The sequence below is a fragment of the Typopeltis vanoorti genome, chromosome 22 (genome assembly GCF_054136105.1).
Source record: "Typopeltis vanoorti isolate ZY-2024b chromosome 22, IOZ_Tvanoo_1.0, whole genome shotgun sequence".
In the NCBI taxonomy this organism is placed as follows: Eukaryota; Metazoa; Arthropoda; class Arachnida; order Uropygi; family Thelyphonidae; genus Typopeltis; species Typopeltis vanoorti.
In genome coordinates, this window is record NC_143570.1 from 22,209,491 (window position 1) to 22,232,006 (window position 22,516).

Sequence of the window (22,516 nt, forward strand, 5' to 3'; positions counted from 1 at the left end):
ACTTGAAATAGCTAGTACCACAGAACAGAAACAGGACAAAATTTCTGAAATGAAACAATCAATTAACCTACAGAATAAAATAGAATATACTGAATTGTGCAAAACAATCAGAAAATGTATCGCAGAAGAAATAAGAAAATTCAATTGTAAATTCATACAACAAACAATTGAAAACAACTGTAGTCTCAAAAAAGCCAAACAGCAATAAACAGATGGTTGCAGTTAAACTACTGACCATCACCAGAGATAGATATGCTATAGAGGTGAAGAATTTTACTCAATATTATATCAGGATGATGAATTAAATGAAGAAGAAGAAAACTATGAAATAGCTGAAGTACCACAGATTCTACCAGAAGAAGTTATGTGGCACATCCAAAGCTTGCAAAATGGGAAAGCTGCAGGTGAGGTGTAGTCAGAGGTGTAGCTGGGTGAGGGGGGGGTGGCAGTCAGCCCCAGGCAGCACTTTGAACCTTTTTGAACTTTTGCAGTTAATTCTAAAATACAGTCTCAAGAACTCAGTTCCAAATATTGTAATACTACTGTGAATTCTCCTCACAATTGCTCTAAGTGTTGCTAGTTGTGAGAGGAGTTTTTCTAAATAAAATTGATTAAGAATTACCTACATTACTATGAAATAGACTTTGCCAATGTCATCAATGATTTTGCTAAGAGAAAAGCAAGAAAAATAACATTTTAGTATGTTGAAATTAAAGTTTTACTTCAAAAATAAACATAGTGTTTTAATTTATTTCCCTGTATGTCATTTTGACTTTTGGTAGTATTTTTGGTGTGTATTGAGAGGGGTGGCAAACTAAGGGACTGCCCCAGTCAACAAAAGCTCTAGCTACACCACTGGATGGAGTTATAGCTGAACTTCTAAAAACAGGTGGAGAAATAATCTATAGACTCTTAGCAAAACTATTTACTTTATGCCTGAAGAAAAATGATGTACCAAGAACACGGAAGAAGGCTACCTTAATTCTGATATAAAATGATGTGTTTACAAAAGTCTTAACTCATAGGCTTTGTGCGACTCTAGACCTAGCACAACCAAAAGAACATGCAGGCTTTTGAAGGGGCTTTAGTACAATGGACCATATTCAAGTTGTACAGCAGATTATTGAACGGTGTAATGAATATCAATTATCACTATGTCTTGGTTTTATTGACTATAAGAAAGCCTTTGATTCACTAAACTCGTGTAATACTTAAAGCATTACGAAACCAACAAGTGGAGGAGCCATACATCAGGACCATCAAATCAGCATACACCAATGCCACAACAGCAATTCATTTCAGTTGGAACATCTCTACTGTGGAAATACAGATAGGTATAAGACAGGGTAACACAATATCTCCAAAATTATTCACAGCATGCCTAGAAGAAATATTCAAACTTCTTGATTGGGAAGGGAAAGATATATAGAAGATATTTAAGCCACATACACTTTGCAGATGACATAGTTATCTTTACTTCAACTGCACATGAATTACAGACTTGCATCCATGAACTCCAAATTGCTAGCAAAAACAGCTGGCCTAAAGATAAACCTAAAGAAGATCCAAGTTATGTTCAATAGCTATGTCCAACCAGAAATACTAAAAATCAATAATGTGGAAATTAAACAAGTAGATCATTATATATACTTAAGACAACAGATATCAATGGAGCAAAATATCATGGACAAAATTAAAAGACGCACGATGCTTGGGTGGACAGCATTTGGAAAATTACATTCAATATTCAAAAGCCAACTACCATTATGCCAGAAGAGAAAAGTTTTTAAACAGTGTATTCTTCCTATATTAATATATGGCTGTGAAACATGGACAGACACTAAATGCAAAGGAAATTAAGAACAACACAGTCTAGTATGGAAAGAAATATGCTTGGTATCACAAGACTGGATCACAAAAGGAATACTTGGATAAGAATCCAAACCAAAGTCTCTGACATCATAGGAAGAGTGAAACAGCTGAAGGGGCAATGGGCTAGGCATATTGCTTGAAGACAAGATCAATGATCGACAAAAGAAGTACTGGATTGGATTCCACGAGAGGAAAAACGACCATGATGCTGACCTAAATCACAGTGGATTGATGATATCATCAGATTTGCTGGAGTGACATGGAAAAGGAGAGCCATGAACAGACAGTTTTGGAGTAATCTTGGAAAGGACTTCATCCAGCAGTAGATCGACAATGGCTGAGAATGATGACTCCAGATGATGATCTTAATATGAAGGTTGAAACATCGGGAAATTAAAGTAATTATTTCTAACACGGTTGTAGTCTCCATAATTTGTCTGAAATATACAAGATTTTGATTAGACCACATACGACGTATTATGTACAAATTCTGGTTACCTGGTTTCTCCATAGAGTCAGAGGACGTGTTACAAAAATCCTAATGAGGTAACTCTCAAGAGGATCTAGAGACAAATAACTAAGAATATTGGTTATAGGCTGAGTAAATGTAAATTTCAGAATTTATAGGAGTGATAAAATATAATGTTTTTTATGTCAATTATGTATTGCATTTTTGCCTGTAATTCTCAATTTTTTGTAACTTCAATTTTTATTATTGTGTTCTACCTTTATTGGATACCTGATGAAGGCTGTAAAAGGCTGAAACTAGTTGTATCATTTTCATTAAAACTTAATATTTTATCTCAGTTTAAAGTCATTAAATATCTATTTTTAAAATGTACCATGACAACCGAGTAGAAGCTCAGGAATACACACACACACACACATATATATATATATATATATATATATATATATATATATATTTTTTTTTTTTTTTTTTTAAAAAAAGAATTGAATGACTAGAACCGAGATTTAAGTAAAAAGGTTTTAATATAAAAATACGACTAGTTTCGGTTTCTAACAGCCTTATTCAGGTGACATTATAAAAGAAAGAAAAAAGAAAGAACCCTAAAACACTGAAGCTTAAATAAACTATGAACATCATAGAGAGTCTCTATACATAATTGACATTAAATACAACCATGACGATTTAATGTCAATTATGTATAGAGACTCTCTGTGATGTTCATAGTTTATTTAAGCTTCAGTGTTTTAGCGTTCTTTCTTTTTTCTTTCTTTTATAATGTCACCTGATGAAGGCTATTACAAGTCGAAACTAGTTGTGTTTTTATATTAAAACCTTTTACTTAAATCTCAGTTCTAGTCATTCAATTCTTTTTTAAAAATATGTATGTTAACCGAGTTAATGATCATTCTTTCATATATATATATATATATATATATATATATAAACATAAAAGAAGTAATGTGATTCTTTTATTTTAAGAGAGGATTTTACTGCATTAGTACAGAAAGATTATATATAGCTATACAGCAGATACAAGAGCAGTATGAGAAATACTTGTTCTTGGTGGAGCCCTCTTGCAGTCAGTCTTTTAATAATAGAAATATAATATAATATTCCATAATATGCATCCTTATTAAGGAGAATAGCTAATCCAGAACTTTTGGACTTCCTCACCTCATTCCCTTCATATGTTATTGATATCTCAGTGACATATGGAGGGAATGGGGCGAGGCTTGACATACTAAGCATAGTGCTCTGTTATTTAGCTAGGTAGTTCATGGTAAACATGTGAACAGATGCTGTGTGGTTCCTTAGATTCTTCACCTCTATTCAGATCCTGTTTGAAATCTAACTTAAGTTCAATAAGATGTCTAAATTCAGTACCGTGAACAGGGTGTAGCATAGAGGCAGCCTGCCTCACGACATGTCTTAATAAGGGTGCTCGTTCAGCCATATTGCGGTAGGCGCCGTCGCTATGTTAACAATTCCTGTTAGCAGAAAGAAGTTTTTCCAAGCTTAAACTGATTAAAAATTATTTGCGAACAGCAATGACCCAAGAAAGATTGGTTGGTCTAGCAACTATATCAATATCTAGCAACTATATCGAGGCGGACATAGCTTATAATTTAAATTTAGAAGAGCTTTTAAACAGTTTTATTGTGCGATATTCCCATAGAGCAAATATTAATATTAATGATTACATAATAATATTAATATTATTATGTAATCATTTTGCATTAATGTTTCTCTTGTAATAAAAACAAAATAGCATTTGGAGATTTTCTTATTTTTGTTTTATAATCCATCAGTGGCAATATTTAATTGTTTGCCTCAGGGCATCTAATCTGGCAATGGCCCTGTCTAAACTATTTGCATAATTGCATTGTATGTATAGGTTTGAGATAAAAACTAGAAACTACAGTTTCTGATCTTTTCAGAGGAAATGAAGATATTTTTCTCAATGAATAATTAAGATGCCATGTTTTACATTCTGTTTTTAACATAGAATGTAAAATATCAAATGAATGGTTATTTCATTTTAAAATGCTTTTAAATTTTTATGTAAATGAAAATCCAAGTATCACCTTGAAAACATGTTTCCTTAGTTGAGGTGAAGCTTCCAAATGATCTCCAGATAACATATAGTCTTCTAGATAAATTTTTTTGTATCTTCCTTAATCAAAAGCTCTAATAAAAGCAAATATGTGGACTCCTGAGTGAAGTTTAGTTCAGTTCATTTAAGTTGTGCGATATCAAGGTAAAATTACACCACTAGTTGATAATAATTGCACAAGCCTTCAATCTTAGAACTTTTGAAATTTTGATGAGCCAAATTGTCATAAATTAATTTTGTTTTCTGATGAATAAATTTTGCATATTGATCATTATGGATATTAATCTTATGCTTTGGTCTTCTTTTTCAAATTAGGTTAAAAAAGTATAAGATAAATTAAGATATATCTTTGAGTTGTATGCTGCTATAAGATATGAAGGATACGATTGGGATATTGTAAGGCATATGTGAACATGGCAAAATTTGCGTCTGATGAAGATTTTCCAGGACGACTTCTTCATCAAGCCTCTCTGTGGAGTAATGCAGAACTTTTGGAAGATCTTCTTCATGGAGATGAGGTAAAAAAACACTAGTTAATAATATTCAAAAATTAAATTGTATCTTTTTAAAAAAATATTTATATTGAAAAAATGATAGAAAAGTAATATTAGGTTTATGATTTGTCTGTAGCAGACCTGTAGTTATATAAGCTAGGCTCCCAAGCAGCCTCCAGACCACATGCATCTTTTCTCCCCTCACCCTTATTTTTAGTTAGGTTTATGTAGTTCTTTATTTATATTTGTATGTTCATCCAAACCCAGATGAAACCATCAGTTCACGTGACAAAACTAGTAGGAAACTAGTTGTATCAAATATTTATGCCCAATAAACCTAGTGCTAGTTATTTTTATTACAAAGAAAAAGAATCCTCATTTTTATTTACTTTAGTTCATGTCAGTTCACTGACTATTTTTATCTCTTCACTTCCTACAAATACCAAGTCTTAACTACAATCCTGGTCTTAATAGTTGATGGGAAGGGGAAAGAAGCGTCAATTCTGTTAAACATTTTTGGAAATTTTGTCACAGAAACCAAGAAATAGCAACAGAAATGTTTTGTAAATTAGCTTTTAAATCTTGTAGTAAACAGATACCAAACTATTTCATAACTATTAACTTTTACAACAATGAATGCATCTAACCCATAATCATTAGTTTTCTCTCTAGTTCTTCCTTATATTGTTCATTCACTAATCCTGCATTTGATTCACATCATGCAAAATTCACATCCTGTGTTCGATTCTCATCGCTGATGTGAGGAGCAAAGGATCTTTCTCAGACATTTCTCAGTCTTGGGCATGGACTTCAGGGTTTTTCCTCCTGCAAAGCAGGCAAATCAGTCTTAAGAACACAATGCTTCACAGACAATTACACATGGTTGAGTGTGGGGGTAACTACCCCACCTCGTAGTGAGTTATGAAACCCAAAAATGGGAGGTCCAGGCCCTACATGAGGCTGTAGTACCAAAGAAGAAGAAAGTATGTTGTATAGTAGTAAAGTATTTTTTTTAAGGATAGTTCGACGTTTGTAATAAATTTTTTGTCTTCACTACTTTGCTAAATTTCCTTGAAAAGATGCTAATGAGTTAAAAAAAAAAACTTTGTTAAACATTATATGCATTTTTGCTGAAAGTTTTTTCACTTGGTTATACTATAAATTAAAGACGGCAAGAAATTATATTCTTGTTTTAATCCTTTATCCAAGTGTTAAAGGATTAAAACAAGAATATAATTTCTTGGAATAAAAGAATGTAATATAATAATAAAAAATAATAAAAGAATAAAATAACATCTTTGATTTATAGTATAACAAGTGAAAAAACTTTCAATCTATCTCTAATCCAGAGTATTTTAGGAATAAGATGTGACACCTTTTGACTACTTGTAAATGGAAATATGGTTTCTTCATTACTACAATCTTGGTATCTCTTTTGGGTCTGGCTCCCACTAATGAGAACTCGATAAAAGTCAAAACTGATCTGGATGGTGGCCCTTGCCATAATGCATAGCATTATACATCTCGAATATGTGCATTACATTATGGAATACTAAGCCAGTTGATGTGAAGTGATTAGCCTCTATATACAATTAGCCTATCTTCGTCATGAAGTGACTTCATGCACTTGAATAAAGTCACTTCTTCATGAAGTGACTTTATCCAAGTGCAAACAAACTTTGTTTGCTTGCACTTGGATAAAGTTAAACCAAGAATATAATTTCTTGGCATCTTTAATTTATATTATATGCATTTGACAGACAACATGCATACAAAAAGATACTAGAAGTTTGAATTAAAAACACCAAAAGAATCCTTAAGTACTAGTGTAACGTCGTTGCAATTTCTATATTTTTATTGTAAAATTTATTACTTCTTTAATTTCTTTCTAAATAACAAAATTTTTATCTTACTTCAAAACTCCAATCAAGTTCTTATCTGCTGTGCTCCTTCGATGATTTTTTGTAGCCTATCCTAGGATTAGAATCGTGTGCAAAACTCAAACAAAAGAGAATGCCTCAAGCCAGAGCCAATTTCTCCCTGATTGAAAATCTGGTATAAAATCCTTTTTGGAACTAAGAGAATTTATTTGTTTAGCTGCACCATCTTATTTCCTATACAAGATAGAATTTCTTGTCAGAGATATGATTCACAGATTATCACGATTTCCAAAACTATCAGAATTACTCAAGCCCTTACTAATTTATTCTTAACTGTGGTCGTAACCGTTTCCTATCTGAACTTCCCGTGCTTCTTACATATACAGGTTCTATAATTTTAGCAGGTGGTGCATTCACTTAAATGATCAGACATGTATTTTGGGTTAAAAGACAAAGAAATTTATTCATACTAAATACGATACATGTTAAACAAAATTTAAACTAGTTGAAAGGTCCTCAAAATTAAATAAGCTAAATACAAGATAAGGTTCACAATGGGTATTTCTCATCAGATGATAGATAACAAAATTTCAACCTGCCCATATCCCAATTACTTAATACAAATAAATAGATTTAGTCTCACTTCCTCCTTAATTAACTTCAATACAATTCATCGACCTAAAGTTAACAATAATGCTTGAAACTTTACACTTATAATAGTAAAGATCTTTGTTAAAGGAAAAGGTGCTAAAGTCCTGAATTCTGCTTTAATGAGTCCGATTTACAAATTTTACACACAACTGCTCACCCTGGCTTCAAGATATTATACAATAAGACATAAACTCTACCTTACCAGCCTGACGAATTCAAAAACGATACTTCTCGTTCTGTTCCTTTAGACTTTCTTCTGATTGGTTCCTTGTCTTGGCCAGTCGATAATTCTTCGGACACGTGCTTCTTTCTAACCTTATGCTCAGGAATCTATCAGACGGAAATGTGCGTTTGGAGCTACTCGAAACCTTGGCATTCGCTGCTTGTCTCATCGCATGAAATGCTATGCTTGGACCAGCCCGTACTTAGCCACATCTTCGCCGCCAAACATCACTTACTCGTTCCCGTCACATCGAAGCAACTACCCATGGAAAACTGCAGGGGACAGCCAACACCCGAAACCTGAATGAGTTCAAAAAAATAACTACCGAAAAGAAGCCTCGAACTAGCGTCGCTAAAACTTTTATAGGCTCCACATCTGTTCTCCCTATTATGTCATTGATTTTGCAGACCACACCCAAATTTTGCACATCGCACCTTCCTTCTCATTGCGTGTTTGCAAGGTTAGTTTACATGTGCCTTTGTATCGCAATTGCCCGTGGTGATGTTATTAATCGGATTACGATTGTTTACGCTAAACTTCAACCATCTTGTTACAAAGTCGCCTTTACAATACCTTATTTTCTTGTCGTTAATTAAGGACCATTTACAAAATTATACAAAAAATTTACATGAAAGGACTATTAATACTATATGTACAAAGATTCAATTATTTTCTATTTACAGGTCATTTTTTTATTCAAGAAGATGTTGCATCTGAGTTAAATCTCGAATGAAACACTGAAAGACAATTTAAGTGTTCTTTCCAGATTTAACACTAGATCATTTGAATCCTGTAGATTCAGTCAAATGATATTTGTACTTCTTATACTTTACTGCCTTTAATTATTCTAATGCAAAGAGCATATCGCTGCCATTTTAATGTTAGAAATGCTCCTTCGGAATCAGTGATTTGTCACTTGATTGAATGTTTCCATAGACCATGTTCAGCCAGGATGGGAAAGTATTCAACATCTGTGGGAATGTCTTGAAGAAGAACCAGGAACATTGACCTGAAGATGTTCCGGCCAGCTGGGTATGTCTTGGACATCACTGAAATGCATTTTAAACCATTTATGCCTCTTCCCATACAAGATCAAACTGGTACAGGAATTAAAATCAATAGATTATCAGTAGCGTATAAATTTTGGAGTCTGCTTTCAGTGATTAGCTAGAAAAGAAAGTGACTTTATCCACCATCAGATTGTCTGATGAGGCTCATTTTCACTTCGCTGGTTTCATAAACAAGCAGAGCTGCAGGATTTGCAGTACAGAGAATCCAAGGGTTGTTCACCAGCGTGAATTGCTGCATCCCCTCAAGTGCAGTTTGGTGCAGTCTAACATCACAGGTAATCATCAGGCCTTAATTCTTTCAAGATGACACTAGTAATGCAGTGATGGTGGAGTATTATTGGGCCATGATTGAAAATTTTGTATGCCTTACAGTAGAGAACACACCCAAGGTGCGTTTCAGCAAGATGGAGCCACTGCCCATACTGTTAGAGCCACAATGAAACTCCTAAGGCACATTTTTGGCAAGCAAATAATTTTGCAGAGATCTGCAATTAATTGGCCATCACATTCTCCAGATTTGACGGCTCCCGACTGCTTTCTGTGGGGCTACCTGAAGGAAAAGATGTATGTGAATAAGCCCCAGCAGTCCAACAGCTGAAGGAGAGCATTTGTGCAGAAATTAGGGCACTGCAGCTAGAAACATTAACAGCTGTCATGGTACATGCCATAGAAAGTACCTTCTTCATGAAGCTGAAAATAGAAGGCATTTACGTGATACAGTTTTTCACAACTAATTAAAAAATTCTAGGTTCTGTATTTCATCATAACAAAAAGAATAAATATAATTAATAAATTAAAAAAAAGTTATGAAATGTGTACACTCCTTTGTGAAGCTGAAAATGGAAGGTATTTACATGATGTGGTTTTTCATAACTAATAAAAAAAATTCTGGTTCTGTATTTCATTATAACAAATTAAAATATTAAAAATAATTAATAAATAAAAAACTTATGAAAGGTTTAAACCCCGTCGTGACTTATGAGCCACCCTGTAGTATTAAAATAAATACTTTTATGGCAAAAAAATACTTAATGGTATATGGTCATAGATTTATTTCTGAAATATTTTACTATTTTAATATCAGTCTTCCATTATTAAAAATTATGGAAACAACTACCGTGTTATAGTAAAAACTTCAGTTTAATATAAATCAAAATAATCACTCAGCCTTTCAACCTTCATATTAAGGTCATCATCTGGAGTATTCACATATATACAAAGAAGAAAAGTATTTTAATAACATCTACTTATTAAGTAAAAATGAATTTCTTCTTATATATACAATTAAAATATAGAATTTTAATAAATTTTATTTAATTTTAAAGGTACATTATCTGGATTCTACTGATAGTTTAGGAAGAACTGCACTTCATATTGCAGCTCATAATAAAACTGAAAAATGTACACGACTTTTACTGGAAGCAGGAGGTAAGTAATTAATAACTATAATAATAAAAATTATTTGTTTAGAGTGCATTTATTCAACTGAAATGTAATGCATTGTGTGTCATTCTTAAAGTAAATAATTCATTTCTAGTACATTTAAAGTGTTAAAGATATCTGGAGATTTAGACAACATATTCAGATAGAATAGTTATTTATTTTAAATTCAAGATAAAATAATAAGTAAAGGCTTTATATTATCTTGATTTAAAGTTGAGATTGACAGAGGAGAAATTAAGAAGAAATGTTATATAAGATTTTGCAGCATGTCTGCAGTAAAAGATAAATATATTTTTATTGATTGCACTTATATGCACTTATGAGAGCTCATGTAAAAGTGGTGGTTTTTACCTGTTTTATTGTGTTTTTCCCTTAGTATAAATTTTATATATTATATATATTACTGGTATATATTAGTATAGATTTTCATGTTTTTAGCGTATTTAGTATTTTATAACATATTTTTTGTTAAGATATTGCAATATTAAATATAGTTTAAAATAGCACCAAAAACACACAAGAAACATAATGCTGAGAAGAGCAGTGAAGTCGAGAACAAGAAGGCTTGCCCTGTTGAGGACGTTATTAAAAATTAACCTCCAAAATAGCAAAATTAAAGGATTATCAGAGAGACGACATGGGAATTACAGAAAGTCAAGAGGCGCTTGAATGAACTTAAAGAGAAAAAGAAAAATGAAGCAGCAAAATAAGAAACAAGAAAGCACGGAATCATTTAAGTCAGTAAGCAAAAATCAAGTAAGTATCATTGTTTTAAAAAGAAGGATGTTATTTGGTGTGGCAGCAACTCCATCATAAAACATGCTGTTGATGAGCTGGTTATAACATCAAGTTTTCCAGGAGCTAAAATTAAAAATATAGCACATGCAATTCAAAAACAGAAAAGAAAAGTAAACGATTGTAATCGTAGTAGGTACTAACAACTTAACTAGTGATAAGTTCTGTAAAGGATTGTTGGAAGAGACAAGAGTGAGAAAGTGAAAATAGTAAGTATATTATTCTTGTGTAGAGGCTTAAGTGCTGTGAGGACATTATGTTGGAGGTTTAATGGATTTTTTACAACACTCAAAAAGGATTAAATTAGAATTTAATACTCCTATATTTCATCCTAGTCACTAGGACATCTACGGGGATTACAAAAACAATTGATGTAACATGCACACAAAAACTTACAATACTAAGCCCAACCATGTGGGCGACACTAAAGTCCTATCTAGGTGGAGCGCCCTCTGAGGGCGGTAGTAGGTGGCCTGGAATGTAAGGTGGGACCTCTGGTGATGAGTGTTTCCCAAATCTTCGGAAGCTTAATGCAACCGTATTTGTTAAGATTTGGTTGGTTACTGAGAGCTGCTGCTCCTTCTAAGAAAAGTCTCTCTTTCTTGAATTTGCTGTTCAAGAAAGAGAGACTTTTCTTAGAAGCAGCAGCAGCAGCTCTCAGAAACCAACCAAATCTTAACAAATACGGTTGCATTAAGCTTCCGAAGATTTGGGAAACACTCATCACCAGAGGTCCCACCTTACATTCCAGGCCACCTACTACCGCCCTCAGAGGGCGCTCCACCTAGATAGGACTTTAGTGTCACCCACATGGTTGGGCTTAGTATTGTAAGTTTTTGTGTGCATGTTACATCAATTGTTTTTGTAATCCCCGTAGATGTCCTAGTGACTAGGACGAAATATAGGAGTATTAAATTCTAATTTAATTCTTTTTGAGTGTTGTAAAAAATCCATTAAACCTCCAACATAAAGTAAGTATATTACCTTGATGTTCATGTGGTTAGCCTAGTGGCTATGTACTTTGCAACCATATGCCTGGGAAAGGAGTGTCCTAGGTTCGATTCCCATCGATGATGTGAGGTGCTTAAGGATCTTCCTTAGACATAGCCAAGTTAGCCTGTCTTGGGCATGGACAGCAGGGTGTTTTCCATGTCCCAGTTTATCTGGGGGTTTTCATCCTGCAAGCAGGCAAACCGGCTTTGTGAACACACAGCCTACAGTCATAGGATATAGTATGGCAAGGAAGGCAATGGGGAAACCGCCTTGCTCATAGATGGTGACATGTATATAGCTGCTCAATAGTTGAAAGGGAACCACAACAACATTACATTGATGTGATATAAAAATGGCTATGATGGCAAATGATTCAATGCATATAGTCTGTTTAGAAGGAATGGATGTGAGTTTTGGATGTGTGGAATGAGTTTGAGGGAAGATTAGATTTGTATAAGAGGGACGGCCTGCACCTGAATATGACAGATTTCAACTAATGAGTGCTCATTTTGCTAAAGATATCAACCTGGTGTATACAACATTGAGTTCATTGCTATCTCTTCACTGGATGAAGAAACTCAGGTGTATGATAGAGTTGTTGCAGAAACCAAATAAGAATTCAGCAATAGGGACTGATGGGATATCAACACAGATGCTAAAAGAGTGTTCAGCTGAACTGGCTATTTTTTGGACCAGGCTATATAATTTTAGTCTTAAAACAGAGAAGATTCTGTAGGAATGGAAAGAATGTATGGTAATCAGATTGCAAAAGGTGAGTCCAAAGACTCATCAAAGGAGGGCACCTACTCTACAACTCTTTCTCCACCACTTAATCCACCAACTACAACGAACCGCAACTACACCAATGACATCTACTCCCCACCACCACTAGATATATATGATGTAGAATATGAGTATTATTGTTCATCTGGCTGGTATATTGTCTTTGATTTCCATCTTTGCTAAGCTAAATTATTTATAAGAATACCAGAAATCGTTTAGTGTTAAACCGTCTTATTGCACCATATGTGTGTATGTGTACATGCACTCATGTGCAGTAAGCCTTCTTACTGAAGGATTGGAAGTTGGCTTATCAATCACACTCCACCCTTGCCCAGAGTCAATATTTATATAGAATCCTTCAAATAACTCACTTTGGAAGGATACCATCTAAAACAGAAAAATTGTGTTAAATATATTGATTATATTTTCCTTATATGGCTAGATCAAAAAATAGTTTGTTGAATTTACAGTTTCATTGACATAGCGATGGAAGACTACATATAGAAGACAAAAGGATGCTTTTTATTTTGTTTCCCATGTTCCTTTTCCTTCTGTATATTGTATATGTACATTTGTTCTAATATCTCCAAACAGGAGATTATTATAACCAAATGTACATATACAATATATTAGAACAAATGTACATATTTATACATATTAAATGTACATACACATGTACATTTGTTCTAATATCTCCAAACAGGAGATTATTATAACCAAATGTACATATACAATATATTAGAACAAATGTACATATACAATATACAGAAGGAAAAGCATCTAAAACAGAAAAATTGTGTTAAATATATTGATTATATTTTCCTTATATGGCTAGATCAAAAAATAGTTTGTTGAATTTACAGTTTCATTGACATAGCGATGGAAGACTACATTTGGGTTATAATAATCTCCAAACAGGAGATTATTATAACCAAATGTACGTATACAATATATTAGAACAAATGTACATATACAATATACAGAAGGAAAAGGAACATGGGAAACGTATAGAAATAGCATTTCTTACAGAAACAAAAAAAGAAATGCATACAAAGAAATGAAACCAATAATTGCACTGATCGAGAATTTTTTTTATTTGAAAATAAAATTAATTTAAATGATTCTAATGTATTTGAAGGTGCTGAATTGAAATTTGCAATGCAAAATATTCTATCCTGTAAGGTTTTTTTTTACAGATATGTAAGTTTTGTTTTTAGAATATTTTATGAATTAATCAGTAATCTCTGATTCAATTGCAACTCTTTTGACTCTTAAACCATGTAGAAGTAGTTTGAAAATGAATAGGGGAGACATAGTAAACATCTGAATATATGTCTTACATCAAGAAATAAATTAAAGAGAAACTCTGTCTGTTGAAGTTCTTACCTGCATTCTAATATCTTTAAGCTCCTATTTCTTTTATTTATTATTATGTATCACTTAAAAGTCAGAGGTTGTAAAATGTATAACATTTTACATGCATGGAATTCTGTTGTTGTTGTGCATATGTTATTCATTTATAAAGGTTAAGTAGTGATATACATCACTTCTGCAGTGAAGTTTCATACCTTCATTACTCTGCATGTGAAATAGGGGATCAACATAATTCATTCTGTAATTTTTGATGTTCTGATTCTTTTGGAGAGAGCTAAAAGATTCATGAAATGGACTATAACTTTGGTTTAACTAATATATCTGGATTTTCTGTGAAAAACAAAATGTTTGATATTGTATTCAAACTTAGGTTTGAATAATGCTTATATATTCATCTATATATATATATATATATATATATTTATATTGTAAAATGGAGTTCAATGACTTAAACCGAGAGTTAGGTAAAAAAGGGGATTTAATAGTAAAACACGACTAGTTTCATCAGGTGATATTATAAAAGAAAAAACACTAAACACTGAAGGTTAAAAAAACTATGATTAACATAGAGAGTCTCTATACATAAGTAGCATGAATGAAAATGTTGTAGTTGTATTTAAAGCTGTTCTTTCGTTTGTTGCATTGCTGGGAGAATGCGTGCTTGCAGCATCACGTGAACGCCAGTACATGATTACAGCTGAATGACTATCTGGGAGGTTGTAGCTCAAGTTATTATTTAGATGTTTGGGGTTGAGGATGATATCCCTAGATTCTATGATTTTTCTTTCAAATTCATCATGGCAACGAAAGATGTTGGTAGATCTGTCCCAGCGGACTCTCATCCTCAACACTGAACATCTAAATACTAACTTGAGCTACAACCTCCCAGATAGTCATTCAGCTGTAATCATGTACTGGTGTTCACATGATGCTGCAAGCATGCACTCTCACAACAATGCAACAAACGAAAGAACAGCTTTAAATACAACTACAACGTTTTCATGCTAATTATGTATAGAGACTCTATGGTGTTCATAGTTTTTTTAACCTTCAGTGTTTACTGCTTTTTTCTTTTCTTTTATAATGTCACCTGATGAACTGTTATAAGCCGAAACTAGTCGTGTTTTACTATTAAACCCCCTTTTTTTACCTTAGTCTCGGTTTAAGTCATTCAACTGTATTTTACAATATGTATTTCAACTGAGTCAGTGAATCGTCATACGTATATATATATATATATATATATATATTGTGATTGTTCATTTTTACTCAGTAGAAAATATTATTAATTAGTTTAAATGACTGATACTGAGAGATAAAGAGGTGACATGGTTTATTTAAAAAGATACTACTAATTTACTAGTTTCGTTGAATGGATCAACTTCTTCAGGAATCACAGTCAAAGAAATATACAAAAAAATAACAGAGACTTAAAAATTGCATTAACAGTACTAGTACAAAAGACAGTAGTACATTTTGAAAACAGTAATGTAAGCTTGAGTTGCAAATAAAAGTTGACTACGTGCTGTCACGAGTGCACCAGTATTGAAGAGAGGCAATGTGTGCATCAGAGAGATTAAAACTTAGGCTGTTGTTGATATGCGAAGAATCTAAGGTAATTTCTCTAGATTCGACAATCTTTCTTTCAAGTTCATCATAGCGCACATGGATTTTAGAAGTTTGTGTCCAGTCCACAATGTATTGGTGGCCTTCATCTGAGTTAACAGAAAAAAGAACATGGTTAGAGAGAGTGCTGGCTCTAGTCCTGTTGTAGGAAATATCGCTACGGTGTTCTTCCATACATAAAAGGATGGATTTAGCAGTCTGGCCATAGTAAGGCTTTCCACAATCACATAAAATCTTGTAGACTTCTGGAAACTGAGTGGAAAGATGTTTCTCTTTAGGTTTACTAAGTATGGAGCAAAGTTTTGGGAGTGTGGAGAAGCAAGTTCTGAAATTAAATTTCTTGAGAATTTTAGCTAGTTTTGGTGAGCAAGGTGATGTAAGGCAAAGAAATAAAGGCTCTGGGAGAAGAGGGATCTTCAGAAGCAGTTGAGTGACGGAGAGAAAGAAATTTATCAATCTTATTAGGAGAGAAACCATTATTAATAAGTCTTTTTAAGAAAAAGGAGTTCATTTTCAATTTCTGTTTCTTCTGTAAGTAAAGATTTGGCCCGGTGTGCTAAGGTGGAAATAATACCAAATTTTTGTGGAGGATAGTGATGGGAAGAAGCATGAAGGCATCTGTCAATGTGAGTAGGTTTTCTAAAAATTGAGATTTTAATACTTTCAGAACATCTGGTAAGCTCAGATCTAGGAATGGAAGGCAGTCATCGGATTCCAGTTCGAAGGTAATAGAGATTTTTTCATGAAACTTGTTTAGGTGTTCCAAAAATAAATTGAGGTTGTTGACACCATCCCAGATGAGGAATATATCATCTATATAACGATACCAAAATTTTGGTTTAAGGGGAAAGGAGTTAATAGCTTTTTCTTCAAAATTGTTAAGAAATATATCTGCGAGAATCGGAGAGAGTGGGCTGCCCATGGCCAGACCCAAGTTTTATAAGTAGATCTTATTGTCATATTGAAGTATCCTGCCTTTATGCAGTGGGAGAATAAAGCAAAGAGTTTTTTGAATAATTTGTTCTTAAGAAGATTGAGGATTTCTTGAGCAGGCACATTTGTGAAGAGAGAGACAATATCGAAACTAGCCATTAAATCTGTTTTTTTAAGTTTGATGTCCTTGATTTTTGATACAAAATCAGCAAAGAGGAAATTCCAAAAAGATTTCTTAAAAAAGTTGCAAGGTACTTAGAAAGGTTGTAGGTAGGTGAGTGTATGCCTTCAACTATTGGTCTGAGCGGGCAGTTTGCCTTGTGTATCTTGGGGAGACCATATAATTGTGGGATTAAAGGATGAAATGACCTAAGTAAGTTGAGATGTTTCTTGGTAACTCCACTGTGGCTTTTAGTAAATTATTAGTCCTATTGGCAATTCAATTGTAGGCTTACTATTTAGTTCAGAGTAAGTATCACTGTTTAAAAGTTCCAAAATTTTATTATGGTAATCAGACTTGTCTAAGATGACAGTCGCATTCCCTTTGTCAGCAGGTAGAATAACGATGTCATTATTATATTTTAAAGACTTAATAGCTGCTCTTTCAGAGTAAGAAATGTTGTCTGGAAGTGGCCTAGCATGATTTATGGTGAAAATGGCTTCCATACGATGGAGGTTGGCTTCTTTGTTTGGTAATAAATATGCCGCCTTTTCTATCTTGGTTAAGAGTTGTTCTTTAGGTATGGAGGTAGGAGCAGTGACAAAATTGAGACCTTTAGCAAGTATACTTTCTTCTGCCGAAGACAGTTGATGGGAAGAATTATTCATAACAACTTTTTTCAAAAAAAGGTAGAGTCAAAATGTGAAGTTTGGCAGTCTTGCATATATTTATGAGAATCAAATTTTCTGATTAGGTTAATTTTATTAGAATTCTGAATTTTAGAAGCTTTAAGAGTGCTAATTTTTTTTAAATGGTTCCAAGATGAACTGTCTAGAGCAGGGGTCGCCAAACTTCTTTGACTGTCGCATTACTTCAACCTTGGCATTTTTTGGGTCTGGCTCCCACTGACGAGATCTCAATAAAGGTCAAAACCGGTCGGGGTAGTGGCCCTTGCCTTTAATGCATCATACATCTCCGTAAGGGAATGTGCTTTGCATTAGGGGGAAATACTAAAGAAAGTGATCAGAGCTTACTCCACCTTTACCATGAGTTGCCTCAGACTTGAAGTACATTCAGGTGCAAACTTGACTCACTTGTCTGTTCGCTTACTTGGGAAAAAGGATTAAAACCTAGCTTATAAAATTGCTTGGTATCTTTAACATATTTGACTGTAATTTTATTTATATGTAGATACTGTATTGCTTAACTTAGTTTTTTGTGCATGTTATTTAGTAGTTTATATTTGACTATTTATGTGCTGCTGTAACCTTTGATTTTGTATTGCTGTAATTTTATTTTTATGTAGATACCGTATTACTTAATAGGATTTTTGTATACTCCATCGGATAGGTTGACTACTAAGATGTGACTCATGGTTAATTACGGTGTGTGTGTGTGTGTTGTTCACAGGGCCGTTTTGCCTGTTCTGAAGGATGAGAAACCCAAGTTTCTGGATGAAAAAACTCTCTACTTTTCTATGAGACCAGCTAACTCACCTTTAATTGAAAAAGACCAAATGAAGGTTCCTCGCATCATAGATGGGAATCGAACAAAGGTCTTTCTGACCAAAGGGCTTCGTCTATACCAGCTAAGCTACTGAGACTCAATTTTTGTACATACATATTATTTACTAATTTATCTTTGACTATTTATGTATTGCTGTAACCTTTGCTATTACACAGTATGACCTTTACTATTCTTATATAACAATAAACCATAAACTAACCATCCAATCTGTGCTGTCATTCCCTCTATCACTCTCTATGCAAGTGTCTGGATTCTTGTGCGGTCTTCCAGCAATGCCTAATTTTCTCAGCTGCCTGTATTTACTCTTTCACTGAACAAACATTTTTCCATTCACTGAAACCCAAATACATTTAAGTGTAATCCATCCTACATGTAAAAATCCTTTCTACCATTAAAAACATTCCATAGATCAACATTGTGTTTACCATTGCTCCTGCACAGTCTGTGCATTGAATCATGGCATTCTGTTTTAGTTCACTCATGTTACATGATCACAAAGAATCTCAGCTCTTTTTGCTCATATTTTTTCATTTCCTTCAACTCTCTTACATCTTTTCTCATACTATATTCATCTGCTTTCAAGTTGTTTGTTGACTAATACAGTCACATCTTCCAATTGTTCTAGCTGCTTGTCTATAGCTTCAATATCATTCTTTTCTGTATTTTGCATCTTCCTCCCTTCTCCCATATTGTGTCTTCTTTCTTAGCTTTCTTTCTTGATACTTACTAAACAGGTTTCCATGCTTTCTGGCTCCTGTTTCCTATTATGAAGCTTGCCATTGCCTTGCGATTTCTTTCATCATGCCACACTCTTCTGTATTTTTTCTGCTACATCATTATTTTCTCTCTCTCACTCCTGTCACTGCTATATACTCTACCACTTCAATCTGCACTCTTATTCTTTTTCACTCATATCACCACCTGCTGTGTGTCTGCTTCTTCGATTTATTGTTAGAGATGTTGCTTGCATTCAAGGTTTACATTTCTCTAGCTGCCTAATTAACATCTTTATAACAAATTCTTTTATCATCCTCTTCTTTCTCCTTTAATCTACTCACATTTGTTAACAAGTCCATTTCACATACATGATACCACATGGAATTATTAATAGCAAAGTTAAACAAAGGGTTATCTGCATCTGTTGTTGTATCATCACACGCATTAACTAAATTTTCAGTTAAATATAAAAATATATGTAAAAATACATACTTATTTGTACTTGCATATAATAAAAACACTCAAGCTAAATGTAAACTAAATACAACTTTAATATTAATGAGAAAAATAAGTTTTCTTTGACAATGATAAATGCATGATTTTTCACTAAAAAGCTGCACCCCCCCCCACACCCATTCTCTAAAAAATAATGTGTGATTTCACTGAAATACATTGCTGAAGAACATTTGTTTTGTGGTTTACATTAAATATTGTGCTTTTTTTTTTCTTATTCTGCTTGATTTGTGATTTTTATTCAAATGAAAAAAAAATTAAATATATTTTTTCATTGTTTTCACCAAATATTATTCATTTTTAGCTGATCCAAACATAGTTTGCAGTCCACAGGAATGTTCCAAGGTAAATCATTTGCTTATCTACTTAAAATATTTACTTGCTCAGTATAATTAATTATTACTTATTAAAGCAAAATTAAGATTTTAAAATCTTTTAACCAAAATTCAGATCAACGAATTTCAATTTAAACTGAAATAAAAATCCTCCATTTTACAAATGTGTTAACTTTACGTGACACATTGAAACCATTATATCTAATATATAACTTCATGATTCTGTTAAGCATTTAAGAAAATTAACATTTGTACTACAGTACTGAAATTATATGTTGGTGGGGCCATCTTCTGTCTCCTGAAAAGCTTTTTGAAAAGCCAGAGGTGGTGATTGTTGGGGAACACTGCATGAGGAAAGTTGTTTCATAAAGCAAAAGCAAATAGAATTTAAGAGGATGAGGAGAAACAGGTTTGGTGCATTTGCAATTGGACAAAGGGATGTTAGCAACTTCTGCTTCTATTTTAATGGGTCCACTGGAAAGGAAAGAAATATTTGATATCAGTTCTTTGGAGCAGTGTCCATAGAAATACCTGTAGAAAAGGTACAGCTGAAACAGGCTATCTGAGATGGTATTTGAAGTGAGTCAATGATCAAGGACATGATTTACTGAGTGGATTGCATATCAGCCAAATCACTCTTCTCTGGACAACATAAAGAAATTTTATAGAGGTTTTTGGTGCACCATCTCATGTGTGTGAACAGTATTCTAAGCAGCGCTATTCTTGTAAAACAATAGGTCCTGGTTGTTATTTTTTGCTCACAGGAAAAGTTGAATATTAAAACCATTCTGCATCTGTATGTCATTGTTAATAAAATTACCACTATGCCATACCGTTTCAAAAAAAAAGCACTGATTTTAAGGATGGGTGGATTTTGAATTTGTATGTAGTCGGTGGCTGGATGGGTGAAAGTAGCCTCTTGAGTAAAAATACTGAGATAGGAGTGATGTTAGCTTGGTCCACCTTTGCTACGAGTTGCCCAGTGTTGTACTACCTTACCCCAGTCCTGAAGATATTTTCTGGCACAAACTTTGTTTGCTCACACTTGGATAAAGGATTAAACTACATTTATTATATTGTAGAAAGCAAAGCTTTCTACAATCTAAGCTGATGAAGCCAAAAGAAATCCTAAAGGTAACTTTGGCATATAAAAAGAGGAATGATTATGGAAATATGACTTTAAAAAGTGATGATGGTTGGAGATAACAGAAACAAACCAATTAGTTGAGTTACTGAGTGATAATTTTGCAAGGGTATACCATCTGAGTGGTGATATTTGTAATGCTGGATGTGACATTGGTGGCTGATGTGACTGATGGGAACAATAGAGGTTGAAGAATTGGAAGTGCTTAGGATATTGCAAAACCTCAATGTGAACACAGCCATGAGATCAGATGGCATATCGGACAATGTATTATAAGAGCGTGCAAGAGAATTATCAGCTCCTCTGACCAAGCTGTTTAATTTAAGCCTCAGTATTGGGAAGGTGCTAATAGAGTGAAAAGAGGGAAAAATAGTTCCACTGCATAAAGGAGGCTACAAGACACAGGTTATAAAAAAGAGATTATGGAAGACATATAAAGAGAGGTGGAGAACAGTTGCAAGGAATATAAGGCTCAGGCTAGGAAAGTGACTAGTATTGTGTAAGGATGAGAGGAAACTAGTTCTGCAACCCTAAAAAGAATCCCAAGAAATTTTTTCCTATATGGCAAATAAGAGGAAAAATTATAGTGGATGAATTACCTTGTTGGATGGAGATGGGACTCAGGTGACCAATGCAGATATCATAGTTATTATTTAATGATCACTTTTGTAGAGCATTCTGTCCTGGTACATCAGACTTATTCCTAGAAGGATTACAAGTGGTGAAGTGTTAGAATGAATGAAGAGGATGTATTCTGAATACTGAGTATGCAGTGTGAGTAAGCTGAGGGACTAGTTGGAGTTTCATTGTGTTTTAAGAGAATGTGCTATAGAACCGGTCACTATTTAATGAAAGTCTTGCAATGAGACAGATTCCTGGAGACTGGAAGGACCGTAAAAAAGTAGCGGTGGTAGAAAGCAGATATCAAACTATATGCCTGTTTGAATTTCTTCTGTAGTTAAGATTTTGGTGAAATTGATAGGAACTCTGATATAGAATTGGGCAGATGAGGGCAATATTATTTATGCAGGCCAGCATGGATTTGTTAAAGGGTACTCTTGTTTTAGTAATCTGGTTACCTTTTACATCAGAGTAACAAGAGCAGTGAATGAGGATAAAGCTATACACTGATTTTTTTTTTTTTTTGGATTTTTCAAAAGGCATTTGACAGGGTGCCACATGACAAGTTGATTTAAGGGTTTGGATATTAGGTCAGTTAATTAGATTGGTAACTGGCTTTTTGATAGATGTCAGAGAGTTGTATATTGGTTTGGGGGGCAATATCAGGGAGTAGGAATGGTACAAGTGGAGTTCTAGAGGGTTCTTTATTAGGACCATTGCTGTTCAGTCTTTATGTCAATGGTATTGTCAAAGAGTGCAGGTAGATATTCAGTTGTT

At 33.6% G+C, this 22,516-nt stretch overlaps 1 protein-coding gene across 2 annotated transcripts in view; it reads left to right on the forward strand.

Moving 5' to 3' along the window:
* LOC150094209 (leucine-rich repeat serine/threonine-protein kinase 1-like) overlaps nucleotides 1–22,516 on the forward strand; it is an 803,235-nt gene that overhangs the window by 15,775 nt on the left and 764,944 nt on the right. For both annotated transcript variants that reach the window (XM_090412317.1, XM_090412318.1), the window contains exons 2-4: nucleotides 4,773–4,975; nucleotides 10,101–10,203; nucleotides 19,944–19,984. In XM_090412317.1, the coding sequence (XP_090268443.1) occupies nucleotides 4,871–4,975; nucleotides 10,101–10,203; nucleotides 19,944–19,984 (249 nt within the window). In that variant the 5' untranslated portion in view covers nucleotides 4,773–4,870. The remainder of the gene's footprint in view (nucleotides 1–4,772; nucleotides 4,976–10,100; nucleotides 10,204–19,943; nucleotides 19,985–22,516) is intronic.